The 20,402-nt window shown below is 41.3% G+C and overlaps 1 protein-coding gene across 1 annotated transcript in view; it reads left to right on the plus strand.

Moving 5' to 3' along the window:
* LOC147582683 (tyrosine-protein phosphatase non-receptor type substrate 1-like) overlaps positions 1–20,402 on the plus strand; it is a gene marked incomplete at its 5' end in the record, with an annotated part of 40,718 nt that overhangs the window by 4,502 nt on the left and 15,814 nt on the right. Inside the window, one exon of the mRNA XM_086702806.1 lies at positions 6,431–6,781. Coding sequence (XP_086558932.1) covers positions 6,431–6,781 — 351 coding nt within the window. The remainder of the gene's footprint in view (positions 1–6,430; positions 6,782–20,402) is intronic.

Consider the following 20,402-nt stretch of genomic DNA (forward strand, 5'->3'; position numbering starts at 1 on the left):
GGCAAAAGCCGAGGGGCCAGACAGAGTGTGTTCCGACACCAAGCGGGACTTGACATCTGGAAGGTTATAAGCTAACAGCTCTGCTCGGAGAACGGGAGGTCTGGAGGACAACGGGAGGGAGAGTTGTTGAGCCCCGGACGACAGAGCTCAGCTTGACAGGGAACAAAGGTGCTCGCCAGCGCCATCTCCCTCGCCCATCCCCCAGCCAAAATCCCAAAGGGAACCAGTTCCTGCCAGGGAACTTGCTCGCTCCGCGCAAACACCCAACGCTGTGCTTCTGCGGAACCATCCCTCAGGCGGGTCTGACTCCCTCCCGGTGCCGCAGGGCCCCTCCCGAAGCGGATCTCCGAAGGAAAAGCGAGCTGAGCCTGCCCCTCCCGCCCCTGTGCACCTTGCCGATCCACCCCAACTAATTCGCCAGATCCCCAGCACCACAAGCCTGGCAGTGTGCAAGTAGCACAGATGGGCCACGCCACCCCACAGTGAATCCGACCCCTAGGAGAGGGGAAGAGAAGGCACACACCAGTCTGACTGTGGCCCCAGTGGTGGGCTAGGGGCAGACATCAGGTCTGACTGCGGCCCCGCCCACCAACTCCAGTTATACACCACAGCACAGGGGAAGTGCCCGGCAGTTCTGCACCCCTCCAGGGACTATCCAAAATGACGAAACAAAAAATTCCCCTCAAAAGAATCTCCAGGAAATAACAACAGCTAACAAACTGATCAAAAAGGATTTAAACAATATAACAGAAAGTGAATTTAGAATAATAGTCATAAAATTAATCGCTGGGCTTGAAAACAGTATAAAGGACAGCAGAGAATCTCTTGCTACAGAGATCAAGGGACTTAGGAACAGCCAGGAGGAGCTAAAAAATGCTATCAATGAACTGCAAAATAAAATGGAGACAACTATGGCTTGGATTGAAGAGGCAGAGGAGAGAATAGGTGAACTAGAAGATAAAATTATGGAAAAAGAAGAAGCTGAGAAAAAGAGAGATAAAAAAATCCAGGAGTATGAGGGGAAAATTAGAGAACTAAGTGATGCACTAAAGAGAAATAATATACGCATAATTGGTATTCCAGAGGAGGAAGAGAGAGGGAAAGGTGCCGAAGGTGTAATTGACGAAATAATATCTGAGAACTTCCCGGATCTGGGGAAGGAAAAAAGCATTGAAATCCAAGAGGCACAGAGAACTCCCTTCAGACATAACTTGAAGCAATCTTCTGCACGACATATCATAGTGAAACTGGCAAAATACAAGGATAAAGAGAAAATTCTGAAAGCAGCTAGAGATAAACGTGCTCTAACATACAAAGGGAGACCTATAAGACTCGTGACTGATCTCTCTACTGAAAATTGGCAGGCCAGAAAGGAATGGCAGGAGATCTTCAATGTGATGAACAGAAAAAATATGCAGCCGAGAATCCTTTATCCAGCAAGTCTGTCATTTACAATAGGAGAGATAAAGGTCTTCCCAAACAAACAAAAACTGACGGAATTCGTCACCACTAAACCAGCCCTACAAGAGATCCTAAGGGGGATCCTGTGAGACAAAGTACCAGAGACATCACTACAAGCATGAAACCTACAGACATCACAATGACTCTAAACCCATATCTTTCTATAATAACACTGAATGTAAATGGATTAAATGCACCAACCAAAAGACATAGGGTATCAGAATGGATAAAGAAACAAGACCCATCTACTTGCTGTCTACAAGAGACTCATTTTAGACCTGAGGACACCTTCAGATTGAGAGTGAGGGGATGGAGAACTATTTATCATGCCACTGGAAGTCAAAAGAAAGCTGGAGTAGCCATACTTATATCAGACAAACTGACTTTAAATTAAAAGCTGTAACAAGAGATGAAGAAGGGCATTATATAATAATCACAGGGTCTATCCATCAGGAAGAGCTAACAATTATAAATGTCTATGCGCTGAATACAGGAGCCCCCAAATACATAAAACAATTACTCACAAACATAAGCAACCTTATTGATAAGAATGTGGTAATTGCAGGGGACTTTAACACTCCACTTACAGAAATGGATAGATCATCTAGACGCACAGTCAATAAAGAAACTAGGGCCCTGAATGATACATTGGATCAGATGGACTTGACAGATATATTTAGAACTCTGCATCCCAAAGCAACAGAATATACTTTCTTCTCGAGTGCACATGGAACATTCTCCAAGATAGATCACATACTGGGTCACAAAACAGCCCTTCATAAGTATACAAGAATTGAAATCATACCATGCATACTTTCAGACCACAATGCTATGAAGCTTGAAATCAACCACAAGAAAAAGTCTGGAAAACCTCCAAAAGCATGGAGGTTAAAGAACACCCTACTAAAGAATGAGTGGGTCAACCAGGCAATTAGAGAAGAAATTAAAAAATATATGGAAACAATATATTCCATATTGTTTGGAATCCAAACACTTTGCGATGCAGCGAAGGCAGTCCTGAGAGGAAAATACATTGCAATCCAGGCCTATCTCAAGAAACAAGAAAAATCCCAAATACAAAATCTAACAGCACACCTAAAGGAAATAGAAGCAGAACAGCAAAGACAGCCTAAATCCAGCAGAAGAAGAGAAATAATAAAGATCAGAGCAGAAATAAACAATATAGAATCTAAAAAAACTGTAGAGCAGAGCAACGAAACCAAGAGTTGGTTTCTTGAAAAAATAAACAAAATTGATAAACCTCTAGCCAGGCTTCTCAAAAAGAAAAGGGAGATGACCCAAATAGATAAAATCATGAATGAAAATGAAATTATTAAACGAATCCCTCAGAGATACAAGCAATTATCAGGGAATACTATGAAAAATTATATGCCAACAAACTGGACAACCTGGAAGAAATGGACAAATTCCTAAACACCCACAGGCTTCCAAAACTCAATCAGGAGGAAATAGAAAGCTTGAACAGACCCATAACCAGCGAAGAAATTGAATCACTCATCAAAAATCTCCCAATAAATAAGAGTCCAGGACCAGATGGCTTCCCAGGGGAGTTCTACCAGACGTTTAAAGCAGAGATAATACCTATCCTTCTCAAGCTATTCCAAAAAATTGAAAGGGAAAGAAAACTTCCAGACTCATTCTATGAAGCCAGTATTACTTTGATTCCTAAACCAGACAGAGACCCAGTAAAAAAAGAGAACTACAGGCCAATATCCCTGATGAATATGGATGCAAAAATTCTCAATAAGATACTAGCAAATTGAATTCAACAGCATATAAAAAGAATTATTCACCACGATCAAGTGGGATTCATTCCTGGGATGCAGGGCTGGTTTAACATTCGCAAATCAATCAATGTGATACATCACATTAATAAAAGAAAAGATAAGAACCATATGATCCTGTCAATCGATGCAGAAAAGGCTTTTGACAAAATCCAGCAACTTTCTTAATAAAAACCCTCGAGAAAGTCGGGATAGAAGGAACATACTTAAAGATCATAAAAGCCATTTATGAAAAGCCCACAGCTAACATCATCCTCAATGGGGAAAAACTGAGAGCTTTTTCCTTGAGATCAGGAACACAACAGGGATGTCCACTCTCAACGCTGTTGTTTAACACAGTGTTGGAAGTTCTAGCATCAGCAATCAGACAACAAAAGGAAATCAAAGGCATCAAAATTGGCAAAGATGAAGTTAAGCTTTCACTTTTTGCAGATGACATGATATTATACATGGAAAATCCGATAGACTCTACCAGAAGTCTGCTAGAACTGATACATGAATTTAGCAAAGTTGCAGGATACAAAATCAATGTACAGAAATCAGTTGCATTCTTATACACTAATAATGAAGCAACAGAAAGACAAATAAAGAAACTGATCCCATTCACAATTGCACCAAGAAGCATAAAATACCTAGGAATAAATCTAACCAAAGATGTAAAAGATCTGTATGCTGAAAACTATAGAAAGCTTAGGAAGGAAATTGAAGAAGATATAAAGAAATGGAAAAACATTCCATGCTCATGGATTGGAAGAATAAATATTGTCAAAATGTCAATACTACCCAAAGCTATCCACATTCAATGCAATCCCAATCAAAATTGCACCAGCATTCTTCTCGAAACTAGAACAAACAATCCTAAAGTTTGTATGGAACCACAAAAGGTCCTGAATAGCCAAAGTAATTTTGAAGAAGAAGACCAAAGCAGGAGGCATCACAATCCCAGACTTTAGCCTCTACTACAAAGCTGTAATCATCAAGACAGCATGATACTGGCACAAAAACAGACACATAGACCAATGGAATAGAATAGAAACCCCAGAATTAGACCCACAAACATGTGGCCAACTAATCTTTGACAAAGCAGGAAAGAACATCCAATGGAAAAAAGACAGTCTCTTTAACAAATGGTGCTGGGAGAACTGGACAGCAACATGCAGAAGGTTGAAACTAGACCACTTTCTCACACCATTCACAAAAATAAACTCAAAATGGATAAAGGACCTGAATGTGAGACAGGAAACCATCAAAACCCTAGAGGAGAAAGCAGGAAAAGACCTCTCTGACCTCAGCCATAGCAATTTCTTACTTGACACATCCCCAAAGGCAAGGGAATTAAAAGCAAAAATGAACTACTGGGACCTTATGAAGATAAAAAGCTTCTGCACAGCAAAGGAAACAACCAACAAAACTAAAAGGCAACCAACGGAATGGGAAAAGATATTTGCAAATGACATATCGGACAAAGGGCTAGTATCCAAAATCTATAAAGAGCTCACCAAACTCCACACCCAAAAAACAAATAACCCAGTGAAGAAATGGGCAGAAAACATGAATAGACACTTCTCTAAAGAAAACATCCGGATGGCCAACAGGCACATGAAAAGATGCTCAACGTCGCTCCTCATCAGAGAAATACAAATCAAAACCACACTCAGATATCACCTCATGCCAGTCAGAGTGGCCAAAATGAACAAATCAGGAGACTATAGATGCTGGAGAGGATGTGGAGAAACGGGAACCCTCTTGCACTGTTGGTGGGAATGCAAATTGGTGCAGCCACTCTGGAAAACAGTGTGGAGGTTCCTCAAAAAATTAAAAATAGATCTACCCTATGACCCAGCAATAGCACTGCTGGGAATTGACCCAAGGGATACAGGAGTACTGATGCATAGGGGCACTTGTACCCCAATGTTTATAGCAGCACTCTCAACAATAGCCAAATTATGGAAAGAGCCGAAATGTCCATCAACTGATGAATGGATCAAGAAATTGTGGTTTATATACACAATGGAGTACTACATGGCAATGAGAAAGAACGAAATATGGCCCTTTGTAGCAACGTGGATGGAACTGGAGAGTGTGATGCTAAGTGAAATAAGCCATACAGAGAAAGACAGATACCATATGGTTTCACTCTTAGGTGGATCCTGAGAAACTTAACAGAAACCCATGGAGGAGGGGAAGGAAAAAAAAAAAAAAGAGGTTAGAGTGGGAGAGAGCCAAAGCATAAGAGACTCGTAAAAACTGAGAACAAACTGAGGGTTGATGGGGGGTGGGAGGGAGGGGAGGGTGGGTGATGGGTATTGAGGAGGACACCTTTTGGGATGAGCACTGGGTGTTGTATGGAAACCAATTTGACAATAAATTTCATATATTGAAAAAAAAAGAAATAAGTAAATCAAAGAAAGACAAATATCATATGATTTCACTTAGGTGAAATTTAAGAAATAAAACAAATTAATACATGGGAAGGGGAAAGGAAAGAGAAGAAAGGGAAATAAACCACAAGAGACTCTGAATGATAGAGAAAAACTGAAGGTTGATGGAGGTAGGTGGGTGGGAGATGGGCTACATGGGTGATAGGTATTAAGACGGGCATTTGTTATGATGAGCACTGGGTGTTATATCTAAGTGATGATCACTGAATTCTGCCTCTGAAACCAGTAGTGCACTATATTTTAACTAACTCAAACATTAAATAAATAAATAAATAAATAAATAAATAAATAAATAAATAAAAGAGATGAAGGTCAATCCCAAATGCACTGTAAGTATGAGGTGGGCAGAGGGTACTTGGACCCATCTCCAAATGTGATCTTTGGCATTTAGATGGGGGAGGCACTAGTCTCTCTCCATGAACACTACCAATTCATAATCCCAGCCCTCTTCCTCCCTGTCCTCTTACTTTGGTTAGAGGCTGACATGTGGAACTGGGGAGGTGATACAGCTGATCCCCTGCACTGACCCCCCCTCAGTCGGTGAGGTCAGGAGCTTCCACCACTTGCAGAGGCCCCTCTAAACTCAGCGTGTGCGTGCTCCCATGTGGCATTAAAAGAACTAATTAATGAATGGGGTCTGACCATGATCTGGATCCAAGTTCTCTCCCATCCTCTCTAGGTCAGAGCATGGGAAGTAAGAAATGATTTTGAGTTTCTTTGCAGGAACCTCACATGAGCTATTCCAGGTGCAACAAGCTGAGATGACACAGACTGTATCGACTGGAGACACAGTCACCTTGAGTTGCAGGGTACCAGATTCGTTCCCCAAAGGACCTGTCTTATGCTTCAAGGGAACTGGGTCACACCGGGAATTAACCTACAATTTCAAAGCAGGTATCTTTCCCAGAGTAAAAGAAATTGGACGCACCATCAAAGCTGGCAACACAGACTTTTCCATCCACATCAGTGAAATCTCTCTTTCAGACGCCGGCACCTACTACTGCGTGAAGTTCAAGGAGGGGCAACCTGACAAGGAGTTCCAGCCAGGTCCGGGCACCCAGGTGTCTGTTATTAGTGAGTATGTCTCCTCTACCCCTTGTTTTATGATATATTATTTCAGTTACAATATCCTCCATTCACTGAGCAGTTACACTATGCCAAATATTATTATTATACACAGTGACCTTGTTTAATTCTCTCAGCAACCTGTGAGCTAAATATTTTACAGGAAGGGAAACTGAGACTCCGAAAGATTAATGGAATGGTGAGGATTATTTCTTTTGACTCCTAAACATGTGACCCACCCCGGATAGCTAGACTAAACCTATTAAGATGATGTCATGTCCCCTAGCAGTGGTTGACTCAAATATGGGACTGGCTTAAGCCAATTTAGGTGTATACAAGAAATGGACAGGCTTGTAGAGAAACCTGGGAACTGATGAATTCTCTTTCCTATTGCATGAGGACAAGGAATTGTGATACCCATGTGCTCCAGAGAGACATCATCTCATCATGAAATGAATCAGTTGAAAATTCTGCTCTAGAGGAGTGCAGAGATACGTAGAGTATGGGTTGACACCAGTGCATGCCCATATTTTCTTGGTCCAACGCCACCTCTGGACTCCCAGTTCTGAGAGAGAGAACATTTTGTTAAGTCAGTTTGCTTAAAGTCAGCACTGTCCTAAGGGTTTTCAGGTGATAAAGGTCCATAGCCACAGATTGTTGAAATATAACTGCATCAATTCCTCTACTTCCAAATCTTAATTTTTCTCAGTGTTTGCTACTCAAGTTGCCCTCTAAACTCTGAGAAATATCCAGCATGAGAAATTATTAAATTGGAAATAGTATAACACTATCATTTATCAGGCATCTATCATAGCCAAGTACTTTTCCCATATTACTGTATTTACCTGCATAGCAGCTTGAATATAAGGATGCTCGTCCTTATTGTACAGATGAGGAAACTGAAATTCAAGGAGATCCGTGAGTACAGACAGTAGAGGAAAGAGGTGAGATTGGTCTGGGCTCTCTCTAGCATGCTCTACATAGTCGTGAAGAATGAAGAACCTCCTTTACAAGGGCTAAGAACCAAATACATTAGTTTAAACCAAAAACAGAAGTTCAAATGATCCTACAGTTGAGAAGGATTCTAGATCCCTCCAAGGCAGAGCTTTAGGAATCAAGCATTAAAGGGAATAGTGTCACCAAGATTCTTATTCTCTAAAATTCTCTCATCTCTATTCATCTCTCCCTGGCTTTGTTGTCATCTGGTACAAATGGCTCTTCTCCATATGATGAGGAAAATCAACGAAAAAATTTAATATTCACTCACCCAGCTTAGCAGCCAGGATGGAAAGAGAGTTATCTTCCTCCCAGCCTCCACAAATGAATCCCAGGGAATCATTTGAAATTGCCTTTCCTGTGTCATATGCCCAACATTTTCACTTACTCTAACTGCAAGGGAGAGGAGGCACTAGGTAGGGAATCCATCACTCGGTAAAAAAAAAACACTAAACAGACTGAAAACAACATAGGTCCACCACCAGGTCCAAATCCCTCATGTAACATATGAGAAAGTGCTGACAGCACAGAGCCTGCTCGGGCTCCTCTCTCTCTCTCTCTCTCTCTCTCTCTCTCTCTCTCTCTCTCTTTCTCAAAATAAATAAACATTATATACAGATATACATGTATATGTATTAAAGTTTTTTAATACGATGCTACATGGGAAAATACTTAATGCGAAAGAAAGGAGTCAAGGATAAAGAGGGGAACAAAAAAAAGAGATGAGAAATACAGAAAACAAACAGTAAAATAGCAAACGTAAATCTAACTATATTAATACAATTAAATGTGAATGGATTAAATATTCTAAACAAAATGCAGAGAGACCGTCATGCTGGATTTTTTTTTTTTAATTTTTTTTTTCAACGTTTATTTATTTTTGGGACAGAGCGAGACAGAGCATGAACGGGGGAGGGGCAGAGAGAGAGGGAGACACAGAATCGGAAACAGGCTCCAGGCTCTGAGCCATCAGCCCAGAGCCCGACGCGGGGCTCGAACTCACGGACCGCGAGATCGTGACCTGGCTGAAGTCGGACGCTTAACCGACTGCGCCACCCAGGCGCCCCCATGCTGGATTTTTAAAAAAGATCCAACTATATGCTATCTACAGGAGATACACTTTAGATTCAGTGATACAAACGGACCGCAAGTAAAAGAAAGCAAAAGATGTATCGCGCAAAAGGCAACCACGAGAAAGCAAAAGGAGCTATACTAATATCAGAGAAAATAGACATCAAAACAAAAAAAAATGTTATTTGAGATTAAAAGGGTCATTTTAGGGGCGCCTGGGTGGCCCAGTCGGTTAAGCGTCCGACTTCAGCTCAGGTCATGATCTCGCGGTTCATGAGTCGCGTCAGGCATCTGTGCTGATGGCTCAGAGCCTGGAGCCTGTTTCCGATTCTGTGTCTCCCTCTCTCTCTGTCCCAAAAATAAATAAAAACGTTGAAAAAAAAATTTTTTTTTAAATATGTGGAGTAAAAATTAACAGAAATAAAGGGAAAATAGAGAATTCAACAATAATACTTACAGACTTCAATATTTCACTTTTGGAAACAGATAGAACAATTATGCAGAAAACAACCAAGGAAACAGAGGAGTGAAACACTAATATAAAGCAACTAGCCCCAACAGACAATTGTAGAACACAACCATCAAATATCAGCAGAATACACATTCTTCTCAAATGCACATGGAACATTCTCCAGGATAGATCATCCAATAATCCATAACACAAAACTCAGCAAACTTAAGAGAATAGAAATAATACAAACTATATTCTCCAACCACAATGGAATACAATTAAAAATAAAACTAGGAAGGGACGCCTGCGTGGCTCAGTCAGTTGAGCGCCCGACTTCGGCTCAGGTCATGATCTCACAGTCTGTGAGTTCGAGCCCCGCGTCGGGCTCTGTGCTGACAGCTCGGAGCCTGGAGCCTGCTTCGGATTCGGTGTCTCCCTCTCTCTCTCTGCCCCTCCCCTGCTCGTGCTCTGTCTCTCTGTCTCAAAAATAAATAAAAACATCAAAAAAATTAAAAAAAGAAACCAGGAAGAAATACGAAAAACTTATACATGTGGAAATTAAACGGTACATTCCTAATCAATGGGTTATAAAAGAAATCAGAAAGGAAATCATGAAATACTTTTGATGAATGAAAATGGAAAAAATATGCAAAAACTTCTGGATACAGCTAACAACGTGCTTAGATGGAAATGTGTAGCTGTAAACATCTATAATTCTTAAAAGGTGATCTCAGATCAATAACATAACTTTCCACCTAAAATACTTGAACAAGAGTAGAATTAAACCTAAAGAAAAAAAAAAGAAGGGAAGAAACAGTAAAAGTTACAATGGTAGTTAATGAAATAAAGAATAGAAAAATAAAGTCCATTAAAGCTAAAGTGGAGAGAGAGGGAAGATGGCGGCGTAGGAGGACGCTGGGCTCACCGCGCGTCCTGCTGATCACTTAGATTCCACCTACACCTGCCTAAATAACCCAGAAAACCGCCAGAGGATTAGCAGAACGGAGTCGCCGGAGCCAAGAGCAGACGAGAGGCCCACGGAAGAGGGTAGGAAGGGCGGCGAGGCGGTGCGCGCTCCACGGACTGGCGGGAGGGAGCCGGGGCGGAGGGGCGGCTCGCCGGCCAAGCAGAGCCCCCGAGTCTGGCTTGCAAAAGCGGAGGGGCCTGACGGACTGTGTTCTGACAGCAAGCGCGACTTAGCGTCTGGGAGGTCATAAGTTAACAGCTCTGCTCAGAAAGCGGGAAGGCTGGAGGACAAAGGGAAGGAGAGCTGCTGAGCCCCCAGACGACAGAGCTCAGTTTGGTGGGGAACAAAGGCGCTCGCCAGCGCCATCTCCCCCGCCCATCCCCCAGCCAAAATCCCAAAGAGAACCAGTTCCTGCCAGGGAACTTGCTCGCTCCGGGCAAACACCCAACTCTGCGCTTCTGCAGAGCCAAACCTCCGGCAGCGGATCTGACTCCCTCCTGCTGCCACAGGGCCCCTCCTGAAGTGGATCACCTAAGGAGAAGCAAGCTAAGCCTGCCCCTCCTGCCCCTGTGCACCTTGCCTACCCACCCCAGCTAAGACGCCAGATCCCCAGCATCACAAGCCTGGCAGTGTGCAAGTAGCCCAGACAGGCCACCCCAACCCACAGTGAATCCCGCCCCTAGGAGAGGGGAAGAGAAGGCACACACCAGTCTGACTGTGGCCCCAGCGGCGGGCTGGGGGCAGACATCAGGTCTGACTGCGGCTCCGCCCACCAACTCCAGTTATACACCACAGCACAGGGGAAGTGCCCTGCAGGTCCTCACCACGCCAGGGACTATCCAAAATGACCAAGCGGAAGAATTCCCCTCAGAAGAATCTCCAGGAAATAACAACAGCTAATGAGCTGATCAAAAAGGATTTAAATAATATAACAGAAAGTGAATTTAGAATAATAGTCATAAAATTAATCGCTGGGCTTGAAAACAGTATAGCTGACAGCAGAGAATCTCTTGCTACAGAGATCAAGGGACTAAGGAACAGTCACGAGGAGCTGAAAAACGCTTTAAACGAAATGCATAACAAAATGGAAACCACCACGGCTCGGATTGAAGAGGCAGAGGAGAGAATAGGTGAACTAGAAGATAAAGTTATGGAAAAAGAGGAAGCTGAGAAAAAGAGAGATAAAAAAATCCAGGAGTATGAGGGGAAAATTAGAGAACTAAGTGATACACTAAAAAGAAATAATATACGCATAATTGGTATCCCAGAGGAGGAAGAGAGAGGGAAAGGTGCTGAAGGGGTACTTGAAGAAATAATAGCTGAGAACTTCCCTGAAGTGGGGAAGGAAAAACGCATTGAAATCCAAGAGGCACAGAGAACTCCCTTCAGACGTAACTTGAATCGATCTTCTGCACAACATATCATACTGAAACTGGCAAAATACAAGGATAAAGAGAAAATTCTGAAAGCAGCAAGGGGTAAACGTGCCCTCACATATAAAGGGAGACCTATAAGACTCGTGACTGATCTCTCTTTTGAAACTTGGCAGGCCAGAAAGAATTGGCACGAGATTTTCAGTGTGCTAGACAGAAAAAATATGCAGCCGAGAATCCTTTATCCAGCAAGTCTGTCATTTACAATAGAAGGAGAGATAAAGGTCTTCCCAAACAAAAACTGAAGGAATTTGTCACCACTAAACCAGCCCTACAAGAGATCCTAAGGGGGACCCTGTGAGACAAAGTACCAGAGACATCACTACAAGCATAAAACATACAGACATCACAATGACTCTAAACCCATATCTTTCTATAATAACACTGAATGTAAATGGATTAAATGCGCCAACCAAAAGACATAGGGTATCAGAATGGATAAAGAAACAAGACCCATCTACTTGCTGTCTACAAGAGACTCATTTTAGACCTGAGGACACCTTTAGATTTAGAGTGAGGGGATGGAGAACTATTTATCATGCTACTGGAAGCCAAAAGAAAGCTGGAGTAGCCATACTTATATCAGACAAACTAGACTTTATTTTTTTTTTTCAAACTAGACTTTAAACAAAAGGCTGTAACAAGAGATGAAGAAGGACATTATATAATAGTGACAGGGTCTATCCATCAGGAAGAGCTAACAATTATAAATGTCTATGCGCCGAATACCGGAGCGCCCAAATATATAAAACAATTACTCATAAACATAAGCAACCTTATTGAGAAGAATGTGGTCATTGCAGGGGACTTTAACACCCCACTTACAGAAATGGATAGATCATCTAGACGCACAGTCAATAAAGAAACTAGGGCCCTGAATGATACATTGGATCAGATGGACTTGACAGATATATTTAGAACTCTGCATCCCAAAGCAACAGAATATACTTTCTTCTCGAGTGCACATGGAACATTCTCCAAGATAGATCATATACTGGGTCACAAAACAGCCCTTCATAAGTTTACAAGAATTGAAATCATACCATGCATACTTTCAGACCACAATGCTATGAAGCTTGAAATCAACCACAGAAAAAAGTCTGGAAAACCTCCAAAAGCATGGAGGTTAAAGAACACCCTACTAACGAATGAGTGGGTCAACCAGGCAATTAGAGAAGAAATTAAAAAATATATGGAAACAAACGAAAATGAAAATACAACAATCCAAACGCTTTGGGACGCAGCGAAGGCAGTCCTGAGAGGAAAATACATTGCAATCCAGGCCTATCTCAAGAAACAAGAAAAATCCCAAATACAAAATCTAACAGCACACCTAAAGGAAATAGAAGCAGAACAGCAAAGGCAGCCTAAACCCAGCAGAAGAAGAGAAATAATAAAGATCAGAGCAGAAATAAACAATATAGAATCTAAAAAAACTGTAGAGGGGCGCCTGGGTGGCGCAGTCGGTTAAGCGTCCGACTTCAGCCAGGTCACGATCTCGCGGTCCGTGAGTTCGAGCCCCGCGTCAGGCTCTGGGCTGATGGCTCAGAGCCTGGAGCCTGTTTCCGATTCTGTGTCTCCCTCTCTCTCTGCCCATCCCCTGTTCATGCTCTGTCTCTCTCTGTCCCAAAAAAAATAAACGTTGAAAAAAAAAAAAATTGGGGCGCCTGGGTGGCGCAGTCGGTTAAGCGTCCGACTTCAGCCAGGTCACGATCTCGCGGTCCGTGAGTTCGAGCCCCGCGTCGGGCTCTGGGCTGATGGCTCAGAGCCTGGAGCCTGTTTCCGATTCTGTGTCTCCCTCTCTCTCTGCCCCTCCCCCGTTCATGCTCTGTCTCTCTCTGTCTCAAAAATAAATAAACGTTGAAAAAAAAATAAAAAAATAAAAAAAACTGTAGAGCAGAGCAACGAAACCAAGAGTTGGTTTTTTGCAAAAATAAACAAAATTGACAAACCTCTAGCCAGGCTTCTCAAAAAGAAAAGGGAGATGACCCAAATAGATAAAATCATGAATGAAAATGGAATTATTACAACCAATCCCTCAGAGATACAAACAATCATCAGGGAATACTATGAAAAATTATATGCCAACAAATTGGACAACCTGGAAGAAATGGACAAATTCCTGAACACCCACACTCTTCCAAAACTCAATCAGGAAGAAATAGGAAGCTTGAACAGACCCATCACCAGCGAAGAAATTGAATCGGTTATCAAAAATCTCCCAACAAATAAGAGTCCAGGACCAGATGGCTTCCCAGGGGAGTTCTACCAGACGTTTAAAGCAGAGATAATACCTATCCTTCTCAAGCTATTCCAAGAAATAGAAAGGGAAGGAAAACTTCCAGACTCATTCTATGAAGCCAGTATTACTTTGATTCCTAAACCAGACAGAGACCCAGTAAAAAAAGAGAACTATAGGCCAATATCCCTGATGAATATGGATGCAAAAATTCTCAATAAGATACTAGCAAATCGAATTCAACGGCATATAAAAAGAATTATTCACCATGATCAAGTGGGATTCATTCCTGGGATGCAGGGCTGGTTCAACATTCACAAATCAATCAACGTGATACATCACATTAACAAAAAAAAAAGAGAAAAACCATATGATCCTGTCAATCGATGCAGAAAAGGCCTTTGACAAAATCCAGCACCCTTTCTTAATAAAAACCCTTGAGAAAGTCGGGATAGAAGGAACATACTTAAAGATCATAAAAGCCATTTATGAAAAGCCCACAGCTAACATCATCCTCAACGGGGAAAAACTGAGAGCTTTTTCCCTGAGATCAGGAACACGACAGGGATGCCCACTCTCACCGCTGTTGTTTAACATAGTGCTGGAAGTTCTAGCATCAGCAATCAGACAACAAAAGGAAATCAAAGGCATCAAAATTGGCAAGGATGAAGTCAAGCTTTCGCTTTTTGCAGATGACATGATATTATACATGGAAAATCCGATAGACTCCACCAAAAGTCTGCTAGAACTGATACATGAATTCAGCAAAGTTGCAGGATACAAAATCAATGTACAGAAATCAGTTGCATTCTTATACACTAACAATGAAGCAACAGAAAGACAAATAAAGAAACTGATCCCATTCACAATTGCACCAAGAAGCATAAAATACCTAGGAATAAATCTAACCAAAGATGTAAAGGATCTGTATGCTGAAAACTATAGAAAGCTTATGAAGGTAATTGAAGAAGATTTAAAGAAATGGAAAGACATTCCCTGCTCATGGATTGGAAGAATAAATATTGTCAAAATGTCAATACTACCCAAAGCTATCTACACATTCAATGCAATCCCAATCAAAATTGCACCAGCATTCTTCTCGAAACTAGAACAAGCAATCCTAAAATTCATATGGAACCACAAAAGGCCCCGGATAGCCAAAGTAATTTTGAAGAAGAAGACCAAAGCAGGAGGCATCGCAATCCCAGACCTTAGCCTCTACTACAAAGCTGTCATCATCAAGACAGCATGGTATTGGCACAAAAACAGACACATAGACCAATGGAATAGAATAGAAACCCCAGAATTAGACCCACAAACGTATGGCCAACTCATCTTTGACAAAGCAGGAAAGAACATCCAATGGAAAAAAGACAGTCTCTTTAACAAATGGTGCTGGGAGAACTGGACAGCAACATGCAGAAGGTTGAAACTAGACCACTTTCTCACACCATTCACAAAAATAAACTCAAAATGGATAAAGGACCTGAATGTGAGACAGGAAACCATCAAAACCTTAGAGGAGAAAGCAGGAAAAGACCTCTCTGACCTCAGCCGTAGCAATCTCTTACTTGACACATCCCCAAAGGCAAGGGAATTAAAAGCAAAAGTGAATTACTGGGACCTTATGAAGATAAAAAGCTTCTGCACAGCAAAGGAAACAACCAACAAAACTAAAAGGCAACCAACGGAATGGGAAAAGATATTTGCAAATGACATATCGGACAAAGGGCTAGTATCCAAAATCTATAAAGAGCTCACCAAACTCCACATCCGAAAAGCAAATAACCCAGTGAAGAAATGGGCAGAAAACATGAATAGACACTTCTCTAAAGAAGACATCCGGATGGCCAACAGGCACATGAAAAGATGTTCAGCGTCGCTCCTTATCAGGGAAATACAAATCAAAACCACACTCAGGTATCACCTCACGCCAGTCAGAGTGGCCAAAATGAACAAATCAGGAGACTATAGATGCTGGAGAGGATGTGGAGAAATGGGAACCCTCTTGCACTGTTGGTGGGAATGCAAATTGGTGCAGCCGCTCTGGAAAGCAGTGTGGAGGTTCCTCAGAAAATTAAAAATAGACTTACCCTATGACCCAGCAATAGCACTGCTAGGAATTTATCCAAGGGACACAGGAGTACTGATGCATAGGGGCACTTGTACCCCAATGTTCATAGCAGCACTCTCAACAATAGCCAAATTATGGAAAGAACCTAAATGTCCATCAACTGATGAATGGATAAAGAAATTGTGGTTTATATACACAATGGAATACTACGTGGCAATGAGAAAAAATGAAATATGGCCTTTTGTAGCAACGTGGATGGAACTGGAGAGTGTGATGCTAAGTGAAATAAGCCATACAGAGAAAGACAGATACCATATGGTTTCACTCTTAGGTGGATCCTGAGAAACTTAACAGGAACCCATGGGGGAGGGGAAGGAAAAAAAAAAAAAAAAGAGGTTAGAGTGGGAGAGAGCCAAAGCATAAGAGACTGTTGAGAACTGAGAACAAACTAAGGGTTGATGGGGGGTGGGAGGGAGGAGAGGGTGGGTGATGGGTATTGAGGAGGGCACCTTTTGGGATGAGCACTGGGTGTTGTATGGAAACCAATTTGACAATAAATTTCATATATAAATTTAAAAAATAAAAAAAAATAATAATAAAAAAAAGTTAAAGATAGAATTACCATATGAGCTAAAAAAAATAAATAAATAAAGCTAAAGTGGCTCTTTGAAAAGATCAACAAAGGGGCGCCTGGGTGGCGCAGTCGGTTAAGCGTCTGACTTCAGCCAGGTCACGATCTCGCGGTCCGTGAGTTCGAGCCCCGCGTCAGGCTCTGGGCTGATGGCTCGGAGCCTGGAGCCTGTTTCCGATTCTGTGTCTCCCTCTCTCTCTGCCCCCTCCCCCGTTCATGCTCTGTCTCTCTCTGTCCCAAAAATAAATAAATGTTGAAAAAAAAATTAAAAAAAAAAAAAAGATCAACAAAATTGGCAAACCTTTGGCTAGATGCACCAGAAAAAAGAAAAGAAGACAAATTACTAGAATCAAATGAAATAAGGGACATTATATAGTGACCTTCCAGAAATAAAAAGACTATACAGGAATTCCATGAACTACTGTGTGCCTGTTAAACTAGATAACTTAGATGAAATGGACAAATTCCTAGAAAGGCACAAAAACTACCAAAACCGACTCAAGAAGAAGGAGTATTTGAAACTATCGATCACAAGAAAACACATTAAGTTAGTGATCACAAAAGTCCCCCGATATCAAAGCCAGGCAAGGACATCACAAAGACAAAAGCACGGACAAACATAGCTCATGAATGTGAACACAAAGATCCTCAATAAAATACTACCAAACTGAATCCGGTAACACACAGGAAGCATCATACACCACGACCAAGTGGGATTTATCCCATACGGGCAAGCTTGTTTGACTATCCAAAGATTGATTAATGTAATAAACCATATCGATATAATAAAAAGAAAACCACATGATCCTCCCAAGAGGTACATAAAAAGCATTTGACAAAATTAAAAACCCTTTCATTATAAAAATACTCAACTAGGTCATGATCTTGCCATTCGTTCCTGAGTTCAAGCCCTGCATCGGGCTCTGTGCCGACAGCTTAGAGCCTGGAGCCTGCTTCGGATTCTATGTCTCCCTCTCTCTCTCTCTCCCCCTCCCCTGCTCATGCTCTATCTCTCAAAAATAAATAAATATTAAAAAAATTTTTTTTAATTTTTTTTTATTTATTTTTTTATTTTTTTAAAAATTTTTTTTTTCCAAACGTTTTTTATTTATTTTTGGAACAGAGAGAGACAGAGCATGAACGGGGGAGGGGCAGAGAGAGAGGGAGACACAGAATCGGAAACAGGCTCCAGGCTCTGAGCCATCAGCCCAGAGCCCGACGCGGGGCTCGAACTCACGGACCGCGAGATCGTGACCTGGCTGAAGTCGGACGCTTAACCGATTGCGCCACCCAGGCGCCCCAAAAAAATTTTTTTAAAAACTCAACAAACTAAGAATATAAGGCAACTTCCTCAACCCTTTAGTAAAGGGCAAACATGCATAACCCATAGATGACCTCACTTTTCATGGTGAAAGGCTGGATGTTTTCCCCATCAGTTAGATCAAGAACAAGACAAAGATGTCTGTTCTCATCACTTCTGTTCAACATGGTACTAAATGTTCCAGCCAAGGCAACTAGGTAACAATAATAATTTTTTTATAAGAAGATTTTTTTAATGTTTATTTATTTTTGAGAGAGACAGACAGAGCATGAGTGGGGAAGGACAGAGAGAGAGAGGGAGACACAGAATCTGAAACAGGCTCCAGGCTCTGAGCTGTCAGCACAGAGCCTGACGCAGGGCTTGAACTCAGGAACAGCTAGATCATGACCTAGGCTGGAGTCGGCAGCTTAACTGACTGAACCACCCAGGCGCCCCAATAATAATTTTTTTAAAGGACATCTAAAGTGGAAAGAAGCAAAATTACCTCTATTCACAAATAACATGATCTTGTATTTAGAAAATTTCTAATACACACACACTCACACACACACACACACACACCTTAAAACTATCGAATGAGGGGTGCCTGGGTGGCTCACTCGGTTAAGCCTCCGACTTCGGCTCAGGTCATGATCTCGCGGTCCGTGAGTTCGAGCCCCGTGTCGGGCTCTGTGCTGACAGCTCAGAGCCTGGAGCCTGTTTCAGATTCTGTGTCTCCCTCTCTCTCTGCCCCTCCCCTGTTCATGCTCTGTCTCTCTCTGTCTCAAAAATAAATAAACGTTAAAAAAAAAAAATTAAACAACATATCGGAAGATAAATGAACAAACGGCTCCAAGTCTCCTAACGATTTAAGAGAAAATTACAAACTGTTTGAGACCCTCTTTTGGAAAAGGTGTCTGACTTCCAATTTCCATTCTCTATAGAACAGGAACAGATCATTCCTGTATTGACACGCGTAAAACACATCACATTTCCTGTTCTTCTGATGTTGTCAATTCAATACCAATCCTCCAGCCACATGAGTTGTGAGCTTGGAGTATATTAAGTAACCTTAAATCTCTCACAGTGGAAGCCTTCAACAAGTATGGATGCTAGAAAAATGCTGCTCCCTTTGATGTGTCAACTGAGCACATCACAGTTCTTGTTACATTGATTCCAACATAATATAGTGGACACTATCACAAAATGACATCGTTTAAATTTTTTTTTCACTTTCTAATATCCGTCAAAATTAATGTGTGTGCATTGATTTGTATCTAGCAAGCTTGTTAAATTTTCATACTATTTTCACAAATGCCTTATGGATTATTTTTTACTTTCTTGATGAGTAATGATGGAATACAGTAATAATAAAAGTTCAGTGTATTCCATCCCATTCTTTTGAGGGTATGCTGGCTTCAAAAAATGAGTTGGGAAATATACCTTGTTTTCCTATTTCTCTAGAAAAGCTTGTGTAAGATTGAAATTATTTCCCTTGAATGTTTGGTAGATATTGCCTGTGAATTCAGATCTAGATCTGAAGTTTTCATTATAAGAAGCATTTTTTTTTAAATCACTAAATCAGTATCTTTTATGGTTTGGGGACTCCGTATGTCCTATTCTTATGCAGCTTTGATAACTTACATTTTCCAGGTAGTTTCCATTTCTTCTAAATTTTACATCTTATATTGCTCTTCGTGATATTCTCTCTTCATCATTTTAACATGTGCATGATCTATAGTAATGCCCCCTTTTCACTCCTGACACTGACTACATTCCCCTCCCTCTCTCTCTTCCTTCCTCCCTCTCCCTTACCTCACTCCTCTCTCTCCCTTTCTTACCGTCCTTACCAGAGGATTCTAACATTCAAAGAACTAACTTTTGGTTTTGTCAAGCATGTCTCTTTCATGCATGTCTCATTTCCTGTTACATTAACTTCTACTCTTACATTTATTATTTCCTTTCTCTCCCCTATTTATTGCATGCCTTTAAATTTTGTTTATGGTGTTTCTTATCATATGCAATGTTTATCCTTGTTACGGTCACCGTTATAAGCCTTTACAGTCGACTTCACAAATCTGAATCAGTTGTTTTTTTTAAGGATCTTATCTTAAATTCGTTCCCATCCCAAAGACATAAAGATATTCTTTTTTTTTTTTTTCTCCTAACAGTTTTATCAAGTTTTAGACATAAGAATTTAATCTGTTTGGAATTTATTTCTTATTGTTCAATGAGAGTTATAAAAAGGTCATTTCCCCCAACACCACATGTTGCCTGGCTCACTCTCTTTTCTCACCAATCCCCAAATTCCCATGTATGTGTGGGTTTTCCAACCCATTACTCTTTTAGTCAACAGATTGACTTGTGTGCTCTGTGTCTGTAACATTTTTTCCTCTTTTCCAATCGTTATTAATTCATTACTTGTTTCACTGCATTGACCAGGATTGCCAGTATAGAGTTGAACAGCG

Source organism: Puma concolor, chromosome A3 (genome assembly GCF_028749965.1).
Source record: "Puma concolor isolate L17-30 chromosome A3, mPumCon1.1.hap2, whole genome shotgun sequence".
Lineage (NCBI taxonomy): Eukaryota > Metazoa > Chordata > Mammalia > Carnivora > Felidae > Puma > Puma concolor.